The sequence below is a fragment of the Pipra filicauda genome, unplaced genomic scaffold (assembly GCF_003945595.2).
Source record: "Pipra filicauda isolate LSUMZ 115617 unplaced genomic scaffold, ASM394559v2 scaffold303_size993520_pilon, whole genome shotgun sequence".
Taxonomy (NCBI): Eukaryota; Metazoa; Chordata; class Aves; order Passeriformes; family Pipridae; genus Pipra; species Pipra filicauda.
In genome coordinates, this window is record NW_024104425.1 from 155,412 (window position 1) to 174,598 (window position 19,187).

Genomic DNA, 19,187 nt, shown 5'->3' on the forward strand with positions numbered 1-19,187 from the left:
TATTTCTCTCTTCCTTGTTTTTCAATTCCAGTTTTCCATCCTTCGCATCAGTCCTGCTCTGCAGTCTATACATGAGCATTGTTCAGACTGCTTAAAGCACATGGAAGGAAGGGTACAAAAGAAGTAGGGTTCATAACCCAACATTCACAGTACTGGAGCAAGGCTGACTTTATGATTTTTTTCTGTTTCTTACTTCCACTTGTACACACATTACTTGGAATGGTAGCAGCTGCTGAAGGATAGGAAAGGGAGTTATGTCTGTCTTTTGAAGCACATCAACATAGAAGAAGAAATCAGCTGGAAAAAGCCCTTTCCCCAGACCCCATCAAAAGAAGAAACTTGTATCAAGTATGGCATTTCTTTTTGCAGGGTCATAACCATATTGTACATCAGCCTACCTTACTGTAGTCTTACAACACTCACAACAACCTTTGTGATCTTGGCAACATTCAAAATCCTGATTATAATTGCTTTCAAATTCCCTGTCTCTGGTTCTATGAACTCCTCTTGATGGTCAATGCTGAGCTCAGAAACAAGTGCAAGGTAAATACCTTCACAGTGTTTGGAATAAGCTCCCAAACAGCAGAGAGGAGAAATATAAACAATCTCATTTGTGAAAGAAAAAGGATTCCACAGCACCTAAAGCTTGAAGAAAGGAGGCTAGAGTGAACATAAGCCAGGAAAGAAGAAATAGGAGAATGCACAGGATTGAATTTTCAGACTGATGATCCAACAATAAGGGTCTAAAAATTAATCAGAAATTAGAGCTACAGAAAAGGTCTTTGTGCAGGTAACACTGTAAAAGTAAGATAGTGTGAATTACTTTAGCATGTATTTAGAGGTTTAACTAAACCATAATATTTTTGAGTTATCATTGGATAAACACTATTTAATATGTTCATCAATTATATAGATAGTGCGATCAAGTGCACGCTCAGCAAGTTTGCAGATGACACCAAGCTGACTGCTGCAGTTGACTCAGTGGAGGAAAGGGGTACTATCCAGAGAGACTTTGAACACATGGTAGGATATAAGAAGATATTTATGCTTCACTATTAAGCATGTTCATAAAATACGTTCTTAGTATTTCATCTTTCTACAAATGTAGCAATTGAACAGGGACTTAGATAATAATTGAGTTGAAATAGGAGAGAATGATGCCCACAGTTTATAGAGTAGCTTAATTTTAAAGCTATATGACAAGTATATAAGCTACAACATTATATGTATTTAGTCAAAAGTCTTAGAGAATGATGATGATGGATGATAGGAAGTTGCTTTGAATATATGTCTGTGTGCACATAATATAAAAACTATCTGTCAATCTAAATTTGATTCGAAATAATTTTCTTTTTGAGTAAAAAACACGAGTATATACATATCCATAAATATAATAATTTTAAATGTTTTAGGGTCAGTTTATGTTAGAAGCTTCCACATATAATTCTGAAAAGCATTAGAAGATAAGTTTTCAGGTTAAAGTGTCTCATGTTAAACAGTGAATGATTTAAGATAACAATATTTTTGAGAACTAGACTGAGCACCAAAGCCATTTGAGTTCATGTACTGCACACAGTATCAGTACTGCCCTGAAATCTTAGCGAATCAATCTGTTATAATTAAGGCAATTATATGACAGTATTCATACTAACCTGCAGTGAAAAGCTCTTCCAGGTCCATCAACACATACACCTCCATTGTAACACAGAACTGAGTTTAGTGTAGGCTCATTGCAAACATCAACATCGACTTCACAAAACCTGCCAGTGTACCCACTCAGGCAAGTACAAACAAAGGCATTGACTGCATCTTGACAAGAACCTCCATTAATGCAGGGAGTAGATTCGCATTCCTGAGGAGAGAAATAATAATACATTGACTATACAGCTTTAAAACACATTACTTACTCATCTCAATAGCAAGTGCAAGACTGAATCTGGAGATTAAAAAAGGTGTTGGACTTTTTTTATTGTCTGATGAACCGAAATCTCTAATTTGAGGCATTTTTTTTATAGAGAGATACTTCGATTACAACTCATACTCATTCTTGAAACTATACTTGTTCCTACTCATTAATCTTGCAGAAATGCAAATATACTTTATATAAGGAGTCATTCAGCTGTAAGTATGTATTCCTGTTTTAAAATTTTAAAGCGTGTTTTTGACACAAAATTGATACAATTATTCTGTTTAATTTTTTACAGTAGGGTCTATTACAGTGAAAAAATCCCCACATTAGTTAGGTAATTTTAGACAGAATAAAGAATTACTCATATAAACCAATGCACACAATCCTTTTATCAGTATTTCCTGATTAATGCTTTCTCCTTATCAAGTAATACATAATATTGCAAATAGAAACATTTAGAAATGTTTACCTGTTCACATAATAAAATTTTCCTTTGATAAAACTAGTGTAAAAATCATCACATTCAAACCATGCAAAGCAGCAGCAAGTTAATATTTTTCCAGAATTACAGGAGGGTTTAGTTAGTGCAATTGTCAGTGCAAAAAATGTGGGTTTGCCCTTGAGCACAGAAACCTAGTTTTTACCTCTATCCCAAAGGAGTTGTATTTTGCAAATGCAACCCAAATAGTCTAGCTAAATCCAGTATTTTAAATTTATTCTCACACTACTGTAACTTTAGAAGGTTTAATTCTTTAAGGATATCCAAGGGCATTCAGATTTCCTGCAGGTACTACTGTTGCTTTTGACAGAATGTAAATTCAGATATCAATGGGGAATTGTGAGAAAACAACTTATTTTCGTATAAGCTCTCCAGCTGGATGGATATAGGATGATTTATTAGTGAGCATTACATAAACTATTTGAATTGTACATCCCATAGGAAGATGGAGATAGTCCTACAGACTGCCAAAAATCCTGTATAGAAGTAGTCTTTTGCTATATTAATTACATTTGTTGTTGACAGGCATAAGTGTGTTTTTTTGCTTATAAAAAAATCTCAATTTGCAGTTCCAACTCTGACTTTTTTTCTATTTTGGTAACTTGTCTAGTCTTCTTAATTTGTATTCACTTGGGTCCATGTCTATGACTTTTGTTTTACAGATATGCTCATTGCAGAATAAATTAAATATCTATCAACTAAGAGACCAAATTTTTATCTGATTATGATTCAAAAGTTAAAGTTCAAAAAATACCAAAATCATCAGAATAGCTAAGTCACAGTCATACCAAGTTGCAAACTTAATGTAAAACTTTTTTATTCTCTTCCATGAAATCTATTGTCCTTGTAAAATTTTACAAAACTACTTACTGTAATTATTTTTTTCAGTAACATAAACCCCAGACATTCTTTAGGAAAGAAAACACACCTATCACTTTCCAGTATATTTTGATGTGCTGCAGTTAAAAGTTAAACATTAGACTGACAAAAAACTAAAGTACACTGTTACCAGAGAAGTGCTGGTCTGCATTGCTCTTAATTCAAGAAAATTGTTTCTGTTCACAGAGACAACTGTGTTAAAAATGCCACAAATAAATTTATACCAAAGTTGATGAGCTACCACACTGGCACCAAATGCTGTAGTTTGTAATCTAAGGAACAAGAACGAGACAACAAACTAAAGTTGCAACACAGTTGTTACCGAGTCCTGCCTATCTTACATCCTACCAGAGAATGATTTTACAGCTTGACAGCTGGGAGTAGTTGGCTTTACAGAAAATTCCCAGCTACCCTGACTCTCTGAAGATAAGCTCACCTAAACACCAATGCTATTTCTATTTTGTCTTTCTTTATATAATGGGAGATTGAATCTTAACTATGACCTCTAACCAAACAGTTGCCAAATAAGAGCAACAATTGCAAGAACTCACAGTCCTAGAAATATTGTCTCTCTTCTCCAGTACAGTAGGAGCAAAATATTTTATTCGTTACCTCTGGTGCTCAGTTCCCAACCTAATGAGAAATCTTTTAATCTTTTCTCACCTAGAAATGATCTGATCAGTTATTCAAAGGAAAACTGCCTTCAAATAACTAAGGAAAATGAAAATCACAAAAATAGTATTCACAAAGATGGGTCATTTTAGTTTTTCCAAAATGCAAATTTGTTGATATATAGGAGTATCACAATTGCTGATTGGGTGGGCATCTGGCAGCTAGATAAAGTGAACTCACCACACCTGGGTATTTATAGGGTATAAAACTTTCTCTTCTGGCCTATCAGAGCAAGTAACCTGTTCAAACAGAGATATATTTCCTAGGTTTTCCTGCAGCCATCATTGCCCTCCATCTTTTCCCTTCCTGTTTTCTAGTTTGTTCCATCTAAAAGCAGCTTCAGTCAAACCAGGGCTACCACCACCCATATACAAGGAAAGAGAAGGACAGAAGAACTGCTTCTAAGGCTTAATCTTGTCAGGTTCTTCCTCTTCTAGAGGGGTTTGCTTGTTCCACTGTCACAAAAAGAAAAAAAAAAAAGGTGCCCCTTATTAAATTCAATTGGGGTTCTCTGCTTGTTGCTTACCCATCATTACAACTGTAGATGGTGCCCAGTACTCACACTATACAGCATACCAATGTTCCCCTTCACAGCTCATATTTTATAATGCAGACAGCTTCAATAATTTCCCTTGTAAAGAAATTAAATGATTTAACAAAATAGAAATGACACAATTGTAATCATTTGTATAGAGTTTTTATCAACTCTTCACCAGTCTGACATACTTTGTTCTCAGACAAATATCTTTTGAGTTTTCTCATATCTCATCTCCTAACAGTAAAGCAGCATGGGTCCCTTTCAGTAGGCATGTTTTATTCTGAGTTTGGTTTTCTTTCTGTGAAGCATACACTTTTCTTGATTTAAGCTAACAAGGAATCCTTTGAGTTTATGTATTGTTAACAGGCAATGACCTTGGAAAAGATTTAAAAATTATAATGGACAAGCTATCAACATGAACTCCCATTGCAATGCTATGGAAAAAATTGCTAATGCTACCCTTAAGTCTTCAGAGAGGCGAACTATGACTTACACTTAGACAGGTAATTATTTCTCTTTTTATGGTTAGGGGAAACTGAAACATTGTGCCAAGTTCTAGAATCTGTTTATTGCAAAGGATGTCAAAAAATGTAGCCCATAACATGATTTAGGTACTAGCTAGAATACTTTACAGTAAGTAAAATCTAAGAAAAATAACACTTAACAGAATTTTTATGACAGAGTTTTTTTTCAAAAGCATTACATCATGTATATAATTTTCACATGATACCACTGAAAACATAAATAACACATACAGGTTAAAATTATTAGACAAATTCATGGAGTACAGATCTGTTTCTAGCTATTAAAAGAAATAATCAGTGTGAGTTCTTTGCTATAAGAAGTTCCATAACTCTTGATGGCTCTATGAGTGTTCCTAGGTTTAGGTTATCACCAAAAAAAATTGAGAGAGAGGGAAAGATAATGGCAGTGCACAGATATTTTCACAAGAATATTACGTATTGAGTATTTAACTCCCGGAGAAAGTCAGTACTTGATTCCCCAAATCCAGATATATCCAGTGAGAGATAAGTTCCAACTTTACTACCGAGAGTCAGTCACTGTAAAACTGTCAAAAGTTTTCCAACCCCTTATGTTTTAAAATAAAGACTTGATGCATCTCTAAAAGATATGCTTTAGGCAAATAAATACAAGTATTAATTTCCATGGAGCTGTAAATGAATGGAATATACAGACTTCTGACAGGAGAACAGAATGGTGATTTTATGGCTTTATTTTTAGTAAATTATTTTTTACAGTACATATAAGCCCTTATTGATTTTCTTATCATAGCAAAGCAATTTAAAAATTTCTTTGGTAAAGGTAAAAAAATGAAAGAATATTGAGATTTCTAGGTATGCAGCTCTTTTAAGGGTAGATTTCCTTAAGAATCCTTAATTCAAACAATTCAAACAAGATCCACTACATTTATTAAAGCACAATAATTTATTATTTCTTCTCTGTATGTCCTGTTCTTTCAATGTCATCTTGAGTAAATCTTGTTAGTACTAGGAAGAAAATGACTGTCCATTAGAGTCCACCTGGCATGGCACAGTTCACTGGTTCTGCTAGCAGGGAATTGTTCTGAAATCTGGACTCTAGCAAGCGACCTAGAAAAGCATAGCACTTTGCTCAAGGCATACTGTTCCCTTCTCCAAATGTGTGGGTCCATACTGACATCTGTCTTTGGAAGTGAGGTTATTCTGCCTAAGAAAGCCCAACTTTCTACATGTCTCATTATATCATCTCCAAAGTCACAATCCATTGCTTGAAACAATTATAAGGGAACACATTTTAGCAAATTAATAACAAAAGTGAAAATCCATTATTTTTCCAAATAATGTGTAAGTTCAACACTGTTTCTTAAAACAAAATCTAGAAGTGTATTTTAGAAGTTAGTGGGGTTTTTTATCTTTTTCTACAGAAAAGACTATTTTTCATTAGTCCTTCTTGGACCTTGCTGATTAGAAACCGAAAATGATTTCTAACAATACTTTGAAATTTATTTCTATAAAAGAAATTTAAGGCAAAAAATTGTAATGATAGAGATATTTTTATTTAAGTGAAGTTTTGTTTTGTATCAAAAAGGTAATTATAAAATGGACTAATTCTCAACATAAATAACTAGTGCAAATGCACTGTGAGGAAGTGGTGGGGGGCAAGGAATCTATCAGGAATACACTTAAGCTATATACAGATTTATCTTTTAAAATACTTGTATGTGGTGCATTATACAGTCTAATTTCCTGTGAATACCAATTACGTAAAGTCCAAAGTACCATTTGCTGTTTGATTTCTTTGTACCAAACTATGAAGTGATTAACTGTAGGGGAAGACTTGAGGCAGAAAAAGGTAATGGCCTTAAACATCACTTAAGGAAGTGAAAGGGAGCATCCTGATATTTGTGAGAAAACTGGATCCTAGCGGAAAGTCACTGGCTTGTAGAAAGTAGAACCAAACAGAGATTTAAAACTTTGAATTTGATGGAGTTGAAAAGAAAGAGATAAGAAAAGAATTCAAATATATATATTGCAGCACAAAAGAAAGATGCCTTAAAGAGTCCTGTTTCCATTCATTTCCATTCATTTATCTTGAGTGCAACCATCTGATATAATTACAGCTGCTATTAAGACACCAAGTGACCCAGGTTTCCCTTGCTAAGTTTACAGTAGCACTTTAAACTCTGTGATTTGCTAGCTTATGGACTTTGCCATTCACATGGGAGTTTGAAGTGCATTCTTACTTTGGGTTAAATCTCAATAGTATTGATGCCATATAAAAGTATGAGATTTACATTAAGAGCTTGAGATGAATGCTCCAGATTATTTCCATTTTATGTTTAACAAAACGATAAATAAATTGTATTTTTCTAATGAGTAAAATTATTAGACTATTTTTTCTATAATTTTTTTTTGGTTAATATAACCATGTATCCACATTGTTTAATTTTTAACTTCCCAAAGCTTTTTGTTTTGGTAGATTAAATATATATACAACATCTTGAGCAATGAACTGGGAAAACTTGTGTCCATATTTCAGAATATTGGTTTTATCCAATGTATTTCAATTCAAAGGAAGTTCAAAATGATAAAGATATTTTGCATTGAAATTTTATATTATTAACACAAGGACAGGATAAAAATAATTAAAATAAAACTAATATTTAGACAATGATACAGAGCAGGAACATACTGCATCAGACCAGTGTTCCATCTGGTCCAGTATTCTGCCTATAGTGGTAGTGGAGAGTAAGCCGCTTAAACAAAATGAACTTTGCCATTTTGTGCCATCTCTGTACCACACATCTTCCCAGCAAGCAGAACTGTCTAATCAGACATGATAAACTGTACTCCCCTGACAGGTTCATTTATCATTCATTTATGGACCTGTTGTCCGTGACTTGCCTAATTTTTCTGAACCTGCTTAGAGATCAGCTGCCTCCCCAGCCTTTTGGGACAGCAAGTTCTAGGGATTCTCTCCTTCCTGTGAAAGAAAATAGTTTGATTTCTTCCAAACATTTCTCTGCTTATTTTTATCATGTCCCTCAAATTATTTTATCACAGAATTTGGGGAAGAAGTTTTCCACTTAAGTTTATCTACCACTGCAACAGTTTTCTAAACCTTAATTACACTGCCTTCAGTTTTCTCCTCTTCAGAGGGAATAGTTTCATCGATTTAAAATATCTCCTTACAAGGCTATTCAATTAATATAATATTCTTTACTCTCTGTAGCTTCTCTAACTCTACTACATGCTCCCTGTGATGCAAGATCCGGAACTGTGCACAGTACCCAATATGCGAGCCCACCTGGGTTTTACATAGAAATCATTCCCCCTGTCTTGTGCCCTGTACTCTTCATAATCATGCCCAGAGTTGTTTTTTTTCCTATTCTGCACTGTGATGTTGAGACAACTTCAGAGAACTGTCAGTGGTTGTTCAAAGTGTTCTTTCCTGAGTTGCAATTGACAATTGAATTCAGCTATATGAGACTTTTTCCTTCTAGAATATTTCTTTACACTGAAGCTTATCTGACACCTCTTCACTCTTCCCTTTTGTGAGGTCTTTCTGGCATTCCTTGAATGCAAAGGACTCACTGAGCATCTCTTGCTATGGCCTTACCCCATCTGAGTGCCCATTTTGCACTTTAACCATCAAGCAATGCCAACAATTCCTTACCTGACTTCCAGGTTTTGATAGGTGTGAAGAGTTTTTTGCAAGTTAGAGTGGTCTTTACAAGGCATTTTCCAGTTTTTGTTTTAGCTTTTTGAATTTCCTGCTAACATTTGAATTAACATGTTTAAAGGACTTCTCTGTTATTTCCACATGGACAAGCTTTCCATTTGTTAAAATTACAATTTTTCCTTGTGACAGACTTAAGTTTCCTTCTTAATCCAATCAGGGGCTTTGGACCACTTTGTGTTCTTCAGTTGTAACACACGTTTTACCTGGGCTTTTAACATTATTTAATAGCCTTTAATATGCTTGTTAGTTTCTTGTGGTCCTCACTTTTACATAGTTCCTTTTCCTGAAATTGAATATAATAATTTCATAGTCCTAGTTTTTAGGATAGTCTCTGTTGCTAGAACACCCTTGATGCAAAAGCATACTATGATATCAGTTGATAGGATTTTCTAACGTAAGGGATCAGAAATATGACTATCAGTGGAATGTTCTCAGAGAGCTTAGCACTTTGGAAGTAAAATTCCTCTGTAACATTCTTGTAGGTCTTATTAATTTCTCTTCTTCTCTAATTTATCTTTTTAATTGCTTTCTATTTAAAAGTCTTCAATTCAGTCACTCTTCCTTAACAAAAAAGTTGAATCTCAAGGCCTGGAGGTCCCTGAAGTGTTACAGACACTGAAATTTTCCCAAAGGTCTGTAATCACAGATGCTGTACTTTGCAGAATAAAGTGGGTATCTCCCTCTCCTCCTGCTGTTAGATTTACCTATCTGCATCTTGAGCATAAGACACATTAATTTTTGGATGTTTATATTAGTTTATCTTCTTTCAAGAAACTACTTACCTTGCTCAACACTCCTTGAACTAGTTAGCAATAGGTAAAAATACTCGAGTGTAGAGAAATCCCACAGAGGCACAAACAAGCATCCAGCTCATCTGAGGCTCTTAATACATACACTGAAGTTTGTTATACAAATATATGCTACATCTATACAGAGAGAATTCTGGGGAGGGGATTCCACTTTCTGGCTTACTTAAAAATAGTCCATGAAGACCCAGTGAGTGAAGTTTAGACTCACTAAGGAAATGCAGATGTCCAATTCAAAATCAGCTGAACAGCTCTGCAGATTGCTCTGAATATTCACCACATTTTCATTGACTATAATAAGTGCACAGGCAGCTAGCTTTCACAAAGACATCTCAAGTTAGGCAAGATGAATCCTACTGTTCTTCCGAATCAAATCACAGATAATTATATCACTGTCACGTCTCATGTCATCTGTGCAATCTGGCCAGTTCTGATGAATAATTGCTTATTTGCTTAGAGTAGCAGCATATTGTTCTCAGCCTTTGTATAAGCTGTGGTGCCTTTGTGTTGAAAATTCGTTGATTTTCCTGATTTCCCCCGAAAAGATCAGTAAAACCAGATAAAATAAAACAACTCTAGGATGGTCTGATTATAGCTTTCTATTAGATATAAGCACCAACAAGTTGAATATCTTCCTGTGTAAAGACTCAAAATGCTTTTTGCTCCCTTTTTGACAGGATGAGACGGCCTTAACTGAGCATGCAAGAAGAACAATTACCAATGATGCTTATCAGTCATAGCAAAGAAAAAAAAAACAAAAAAGTTTCTATTTCTAACCATAATTGCTATTACTGCACATATTGGCAATCTATCTGAGAGAAAAGATCAATTTTCAGTTATGTACATTCATTTTACTCTTTCAAAAATATGCTAATGTAAAAGGAAATCATGTGTATTGAAATTGATTCATATAGAGCATATATTTTTTCTGTTACTCTTTCTTGAGTGAATTCTATAAATGAAAAAGCAATGAAAAATGTAGAAGATAGGAAAGTTTCAATATCCATACTCCATATTAGATATGAAAAAGTTATAGGCTATAACTATAAAGTGCTTATTTTTTTCCTAAAAGTATTAGACAACCTGAGAAAGTTTTGAAGTGTATTTTCTTGCAAAGTATATTGCAGCATAGATAAAGGCTGAAAAAATTCAGGAGAAAAAAGTAGAAAAAAATAAATCCAAGTATGTCTAGGGAAATACATATACACACACAAATATATTTCATTTTTAAATTGGTTCTTTGAATCACCTTAGTTGCTGACCTTGCCTGACTCTGCCATGACCACCCAGTCATTTTCTCCCTCCTCCTATGTGACAAGGAAAGAAAATAAGGTGTCAAAGCTCCTAGACTGATAAGGACAGAGAGATCACTTACCATTTACTGTCACAGGCAAAACAGACTTGACTTGGGTTAAATAATAATTTAAGTTATTGTAACTAGAAATAGATTTTGAGACAGTGAGAAGCAGAAACAAAACCTAAAACTACACTTCACTTCTTCCCAGGCTCAACTTCACGTCTCTATCTCAAAGTTTTCTGCCTCCTCATTTTACCCTGAGAAGTGCAGACAGAGCGGGAAAAGGGGGTTGTTGTTTGCACCGGCTCTTCTCATCTGCTCCTTCCTTCTCATAGTATTCCCCTGCTTCAGTGTGGGTCCTCTTCCTGTGATGTAGGGTAAGATCGCTCCTGCATAGGCTCCTCTCCGTGGGTCATGGTTTCTGCCTAGACCCTGCTGCTGTGCAGGCACTCAATCGGCTGCAGTTCTTTCAGGGCATGTCTACATGTTGCAGCATGGGGTCTCCCATGGGATTCAGTGCAGATGTCTACTCTGGCATGGTCCTCTCCATGGACTACTGGCAAATACACGCTCCACCATCATTCTCTCCAGGGGCTACAGCTCCTACAATCTCTGTTTCAGTGTCCAGAGCACCTCTTACCTCTCCTTCTTCAATGACCTTTGATGCTGCTAAGGTCTCCTCTCTCTGCTGGGCAGTTTTCTACTCTTTCTTAAATATGTTTCTACAAATGTGCCACCGTCTTGAGTGAGTGGCTCAGCTGTACCCTGCAGTAGGTTAGTTGGAGCTGACTCAGATGGGTTGTTTCCAGCACAGGGCCACCCCTGGACCATTATCACAGAGGCCACTCCTGCAGCACCCCTTCTAAACAAAATCTTGGCACCTACACACAATGAATTTGCGTAGCCGTTGTTACAAAGAAATGTACCTTCAAGTGAAGGATATATATATATATGTATTGATATGGATTAAGTTATGACTGTATTTCAAAATAAAGGAAGTGGTTGAATTTAATCTAGAATAAAACAATTACAGAGCATAAGCCTGCCATGATTTTCAAGATATGCACACCCTTACATAGTCAGAAAGCCTAGCTGATCACTGTAAGAGTTGCATAGGTATGATATATATCTGAGTAGGATGAATACAGTGTTAGAGTCTTTAAAATATGACATTTGCAGCATAGTCTAATCTGGAAATCACACTGCATGCAAATAGAATGACTATCAAAAGATGAAGCCATCACTCTGACAGACTTATCTGTCAAAGGTATATGTATATTGTTTCATAATTCCTATGAATTTCTAATCTATGCATTTTCAAACACCTAAGTTTGAAATATGGTTATTTTTTGAATATAATTTTATGAAGTTGTCTACAGGTCATTTAATCTCTCATTTTCTTAAAATGGAGAAAAGTGTAAATCATGGATGTTGCTAGAGAAAATATTACCCAAGAGTATTTTGTATTAGCATTGGCAACAGCTGATAATCATACAGATTTACAATATCATATCATGATGCACACTCTGTAGAGCTGAATTACTTATTTTCTGACTTTTTCTTTCTGCAAAGGGAGTTGGAAACTAATATTTCAGCTAGATTTATTCCCTGTGTGAGACTTTCATGCATTTTCAACAGAAGAATTATAGACCATACTTTCTTTACATAATATGAGATATTTTTAGTTATCTAGTACTTTAAGCTGTAAATAAAAAATTATGAAAGGTACCTGCATTCATACACAAACTAAAAAGAAGTTTGCATAACATTTTGGAATGTTTTTTGACGATTCAGAAGCACAATATTAGAAGCCAGATAGCCCACATGGGAGGCAGATCTCATGCCAGACTTTCTCATGAGACCAAATATGTTTAAGAGGATCATATCCCAAGATTGATCAAACTCTGTTTGGCAAAAAATCTGAGAAAGTCTAAATCAGTTCAATACTTTCTGCAAAGTGTGGTCAATATTGTAAGGACTGTTCAGTGTTCTGCCAGATGTAGTCACCTTCTACAAGTTTGCTGACCATGGGAATCTACACATCACAGGCTTGGATATATGGATGCCTTCTTGTCCACATGTTAACACAAAATTATTAATGAACTTCAGAGGAGAAAGTGGGCAATATATTTAGTACACCATGGTTTTGTATCATAGAATTCGATAATTGCCTGGATTTTGAAATTTTAAAGCAAGTCATGGCAACTTTCAATGTAGAACGTTGCACTTTGATGTTCATTATTCAAATATACAGCTAAGCTACATCAAGTGGGGCTCACAGTGCAAACTAGGTAATTACCCTATCTATCCCAAAGTCATGGAAAAATGATTTTCAGGTAATGTTGGCTTAGCTTGCTGTGGCCTTTCAGATTTATCATTCACACTGCACATTTAGACTTCTTTAGACATTTCATCAATGATCTTTTCTAATGCAGTGTCATATAAACAACAAATAATGAGCTTTTCAGAATGGATTTTAAAAAACTGAATTTCTATCATGCATTTTCAATAAACTGACTTCATAGGTCAACTAAATAAAAATGAGTTTCAAGTGACATATTACCCTTTCTCCTATAATTTAAAAAAAAAATTAAGACATACATTAATATTTATCTCACATCTTGAGCTGGTCCATCCTGCTTCGCAAGAGCATTGATACCCATCAATGAGATCTATACATCTGAAATACAAAACAGAGTTATTCAGATGAAGCTACGTAATTCCATATTCAGCACTAGTAGTAACATTTCATAAATTTCAAAATAGTGGTCTGACATAACTCACTGAAATCCATGGTAATTTAATTAGTTTTAGTAATGGATTTAAAATGTGTGTATTATGGATGCTGAGGCATTTTGTAAGGATACTGATTGTTATATTAAAAGACATCTTCCCATTTCAACCTGTTGGCTTGTAACAGCTAAAGATCCACTTTTAAGTATATTAAACTAATTAATCCACATATACTGAATACTGGTTTATGCTAATGAACAAAAATGAAAGAGAAACCGAGATAATGTAACAGTATATTACATTAGCTTAAGCAGGCAACATCTGTCATCTTTAAGTGTGCTTGTACTCTTACTTTATGGAAGAACATAATTAAAAGTATATTTATCAACCTTCCCATATCATTAAATCTTAAATATTGCTAGTTAGGTGCATTACTTGGAGATAATAATAGTTAAATAAAAATAGGCACCTTCCATGAAGACAAGGATCTGGCAAGCATTCATTAACATTTGTCTCACAGTTTTGTCCAGTGAAACCTCTCTTACAGTGACACCTATAGGAACTGATGCCATCAATGCAACTTCCATTGTTGAGGCAAGGAGAAGACATACATTCATCTATATTTACTTCACATCTATCACCTGTTTAAAAAAAAAACAGAAAATGCAACTAAGCTTTAAATTCTAAACTCAAACTAGCCAAGTTTATTTATTAATAATTCCAGAAAAATTGCTTTTATTTACATAGATTGTTCATATAGTTCAATATATTTACCAGTAAAGACTATCCAATTGTAATTACCTATAGGTTTAAATGCCAAAAATTAGGGTTATATTGAAATATATAATGATAAATTATAAATATAAAATAATGACATCTGTAATTATGGTAGGGCGAGAAGGTTTTTAGGACCAGCTGGCAAGAAATGCAGAAATTGAAATTTCAAGATTAACTTTATTACATTGTTATTATAAAGTTGAATAACACAGGTTTCCTCCAAAAGGAATATAGAACTAAAATGAGATGCGTCTTGGTTGTGATCTAACTGTAATATTTATTTTCTCAAAATGAAATTGAAATGCAGGGGCTTTTGATAAATGGTGAAAGACATAAAATTCTTTGAAATATTTTTGAAGACATTCACTATGAGAAATATGGTGGTACACTTTTATGCTTATAAGTAAGTGCCACAACTTCCATCGAAACTTCTCAAAATACTAATTGGCAAACAATGTGCATAGGTCTCTCTGTAAGCAGTTACAGCCCACTGCTTGGTAGACAGCTAAGCACCACACAGCCAGTTATGCACACCCATGGCAGGATGGAGAAGAGAAACAAAAGGGAAAAGTAAGAAAATTCATGGGCTGAGATGGCAGTTTAATATGCAAAGCAGAAGCCATGCATATAAGCAAAGCAAAACAAGGAATTTATTGACTGCTTCCTATGGGCAGGTGGGTGTTCAGCCATCTCCAGGAAAGCAGGGCTTTCCTGTTTAGTAGTTACCTGGAAAATTAATGGTATCGGTGTGAACGTACCCCCATTTCCTCCTTCTTCCCCAGCTTTACATCCTGAGCATGAAGCCATGGTATGGGCAGATCCAGTCTCTCTACTCAGCCCTAGTAAAGCCATATGGAGTACTCTATTCAGCTCTGGGCTTCTCAGTACAAGAGAGACATGGAGCTTCTGGAGCGGGTCCAGGAGAGGGCTATGAAGATGAATAAGGGGCTGGAACATCTCTCTTATGAGGACAGGCTGAGGCAGCTGGACATTTTCAGCCTTGAAAAGAGATGGTTGAGAGGGGACCTCATTAGTGTATGTAAGTATCTGAAGGGAGGGTGTCAAGAGGATGGATCCAGGCTCTTTTCAGTGCCAAGCAATAGGACAAGAGGCAATGGGCAGAAATTGATGTACAGGAAGCTCCACCTGAACATGAGGAAGAACTTCTTTTCTGTGAGAGTGAGTGTGCACTGGGACAGATTGCCCAGAGAGGTTGTGGAGTCTCCCTCACTGGAGATATTCGAGAACCACCTGGGCACAGTCCTATGCAACGTGCTCTAGGATAACACTGCTTGAGCAGGGAGGTTGGACCAGATGACCCACTGTGGTCCCTTCCAACTTTACCCATTCTGTGATTCTCTGTTTCCTCTTATATCAGTTTGGATCAGCTGTCCCAGCTATGTCTCATCCCAACTTCTTGTGCATCCCCAGCTGCCTCGCTGGTGGGGTGGAGTGAGGAGCAGTAAAGCTCTTGACTCTGTGTAAGCGCTCTTCAGCAATAACTAAAACACTTATGTTTTATCAGCACTGTTTTCAGCACAAATCCAAGACACAGCTCCTTACTAGATATCATGGAGAAATTTAGCTCTAGCCAGGTCAAATCAGTATACTACTGATAATGCAAGAAACTTCTACTGATTTTTCAGGTGTGTGGGCCAGCAGAGGTGCGGATGAGAAAAAAAAGGAACGCTTAAGGCAAAATCAGCTTTTTACAGGAAGGAGTGAACAGCATTCCAGAGAAATACTGGAACCTTTGTCTAGTCCATGTATAATTATACAACCAAATATCAAATTCTGGCATTTACAATAAGTCTATTAACGTGCTACAAAAAGAGGTACTTTAAGATAATGGGAAATATTTTTATTTAGTGGAGATCAGTAGTGTAATATTCACGTTAATATGAATGTTAGGTATATAAAAATATTTTGTACACTTAAGGAAATTGCTTTTTTCACAATATACTTTCAGCTTCCTAACTGAGCCAGAGAAAATAAAACATCCCAATTCCTTTTTGAAGTCTGTGGTGTCAGTCTCAGCAGCCCTAGAGCACTGTTGTCATGCTCTAGCAGAAAGTGTACACAGGAGATTGGACTTGGTGGGTACTCTAGAAAAATGAACTTAGAGGGGCTGCTGTGCAATTCTGTGTTTGACCAAATCTTGGTGCAGTGGCACGTGCACCATGCTAAGCTCTATATTGGTACAAATTAGAAGGCAGTTCTGAAACCTGTTTATCCCCTGTGGCATGCAAGGAGTCAGTAAAGAGTTCTGCTCTTTTGTGCTCCTTGGATCCTCTTTCTTGTTTAGTGTCACACTCTCAGGATCACTGATGTCTTATTTGATATCACTAAAAACAAGAACTTAAAAATTTCAGAAAAAGATATTTTGTGAACATATTTTTTGTGAACAATATCTAAATTCAAGAAGAGAGAAGCCAAGTTCATCTGTTGTGCTATAGCAGATCTAACTATCAAAGAGGCAATTCTCCTTGTAAGTCAGCATTAAGGCAAAAAGTTCTCAATCTTCTCTTATCAAGAAGCGCTTCGAAAACATTGCCAGGATGGTAATACTACAGAATAATACACTTCTAATTCACTTTACTTTCAACTATGAAAATGATTACTTTTCTTGTATCTGAATGTTGAGGGCAGCTCTATAGCATTGTATTCTACAGCATTATAAAAAAGCAAGGACGTGTAATTAGATTCTCTGAAGTGAGACTGAATCTGTTGGAAAGAACTGGAATGCCTTTTAATGATATCTCCATATTCTACCTTTACTATGAAGGTAATATTAAGAGGAAAAATGGACCTTTAGTATGAGTTTCAGACATGTAGAGAGTAAAAGTCCATTTTGTCATTCCTACCCTAAAAAGAATTTGTGAGATTTGTGGTGAATACGGACTATAATTATTACAGTAATGATGGTACAATAGGTTTAAAGATGAAAATGAATACATATAACACAGAAAAATAATTAAATTAAAAAAGAAAAGATTTAAAAAAGTAATTTTTAAGTATCAGTTCTAACAAAGAAAATAACTTCCTCAATATTAGGGTTTCAAATGTTCCTGCCAAAATGCACAAACTCAAAATATTTTTGATAATTTTTATAGAAAATAATCTACATTAGAATGCTAAAATTTCTTCTTTAAATTCAACGCCCATATTCTAATATTCACTGAAAAAATCAGGCCAAATACATCCCTAACACTAATGCCTAAGGATCACTAGATTAATCCATTCTGATATGAATAAACATTTTCATTTAAATTACTTCCAAGAGCAAAATGTACTAAATTTGTAATATGATGCATTGTAGACACAAAAAGGCTGGCAACTGGTTGTGACTGTAAACTAGACAGTCTGTCATTCTCTTCCAATATAACTGTCATTTAATTTGAAAACTGTCTTTTTTAATCTTTTTCCAAAGTATGAAAACTTTTAATTAAAATAATCTTGCTAAATAAAACTAAACATTTTGTAAAGTAGACTATAATACCACAGAACTTGCCCTTTGCTTAAAATGTCACCTGTAAAGTTTTCCATAGTTCAGGCGGTGTGAGATGTGTTACTGGGCTGAAGACACCTCTTGGAGTTTTGCTTTACAGACTGTACTTACCTTGCTAGAAATAATGCCTCCAAGCATCAAAGGAAAGGGAAAAGTACCTCACACATACCACATTTGGGGGGTTAATGTATTAATGGAAACCTGGGGGCTCCCCTATGTGTCAGAGTGCTGTAGGAGGCAAGGAAATGTCATAAATGTAAGAAGAACTAGTACGGAGTAATAACAGTAACACTAAGATGAAAAGAAGACAGCTATTCTCCTGCTTCTGCAGATCATCCATTCATGAGAAGGGTCAGTCTGTCTCATATCTTAATAAAGAAAACTCAACAGCCTTTTCCAATTCCCATTTTATGTCCAACCCACTTCGCATCCTAATCTAGAGATTTTCACATTTTCCATCAAGACTTTTAACCACACTTTGAATCAGTGTTCAGTTTTGGGCCCTTCACTCCAGAGAAGAGAAAGGAAGCTGGTGAAGGGTCTGGAGCACAGATCTGATGAGGAGTGGTTGAGGGAGCTGGGCTGTTTAGCTTGGGGAAAAGGAGGCTCAGGTGGGACTTTATTGCTCTCTACAGCTACCCGGAAGAAGGTCATAGTAAGGTGGGGATTGGCCTCTTCTCCCAGACAACAAGTGACAGGATGAGAGGAGATAGCCTCAAGTTGTAGCAGAAGAGGTTTAGTTTAGATATTAGAAAAAAATTTCTTCACTGAAAGGGTGGTCAGTCATTGGAACAGGCTACCCGGGCAAGTTATGAAATCTCCATCCCTGGGTTTGATTTTTGAAAATATAGTGCTTATTCTGATTTGTTTACTTCCTATTAGACTCATAGGAAGATATAATAGAACTTATAAATATATGTTATGAAATATATAAAAACTCTATATACCAAATATAAAATTATTTCATCATGAGGGCTAAAGACTGAGGAATATGATAATTTATAGACTGATTTTTTTTCTCTTTATTTTTTTCCTCTTTTTTTGTTTTTTGTTTGTAGGAGACAATAAAGAGATTTGAGGAGATTAAAAATTCAAGACATCAATTTATAAGAAGTGACTAGTATGAAAAGAGATGAAAAGGAAGAAACACAGAATTTTGTACTACAATGAAGTCAAATATGTACTACCTGGAAAAGAAAAACAAATGTGTGATAAAAAAATGGTTGATTGCTGAGAGCATACCCAAAAATGAAAAAGCAAATTATCATAGTGTACTGAGTCTAGCTGAGCTCATTTCTCCATAGTAGCTCTCACAGTGCTGTGCTTT

General features: G+C 35.3%; 1 protein-coding gene across 1 annotated transcript in view; it reads right to left on the reverse strand.

Annotated features, from left to right (window-relative positions):
• The window catches only part of LOC113982944 (protein eyes shut homolog), a gene marked incomplete at its 3' end in the record, with an annotated part of 505,234 nt that overhangs the window by 146,908 nt on the left and 339,139 nt on the right, over positions 1-19,187 (reverse strand). The window contains exons 28-30 of the mRNA XM_039383315.1: positions 14,045-14,216; positions 13,444-13,522; positions 1,653-1,852 (exon numbers count right to left, since the gene is read on the reverse strand). Coding sequence (XP_039239249.1) covers positions 1,653-1,852; positions 13,444-13,522; positions 14,045-14,216 — 451 coding nt within the window. The remainder of the gene's footprint in view (positions 1-1,652; positions 1,853-13,443; positions 13,523-14,044; positions 14,217-19,187) is intronic.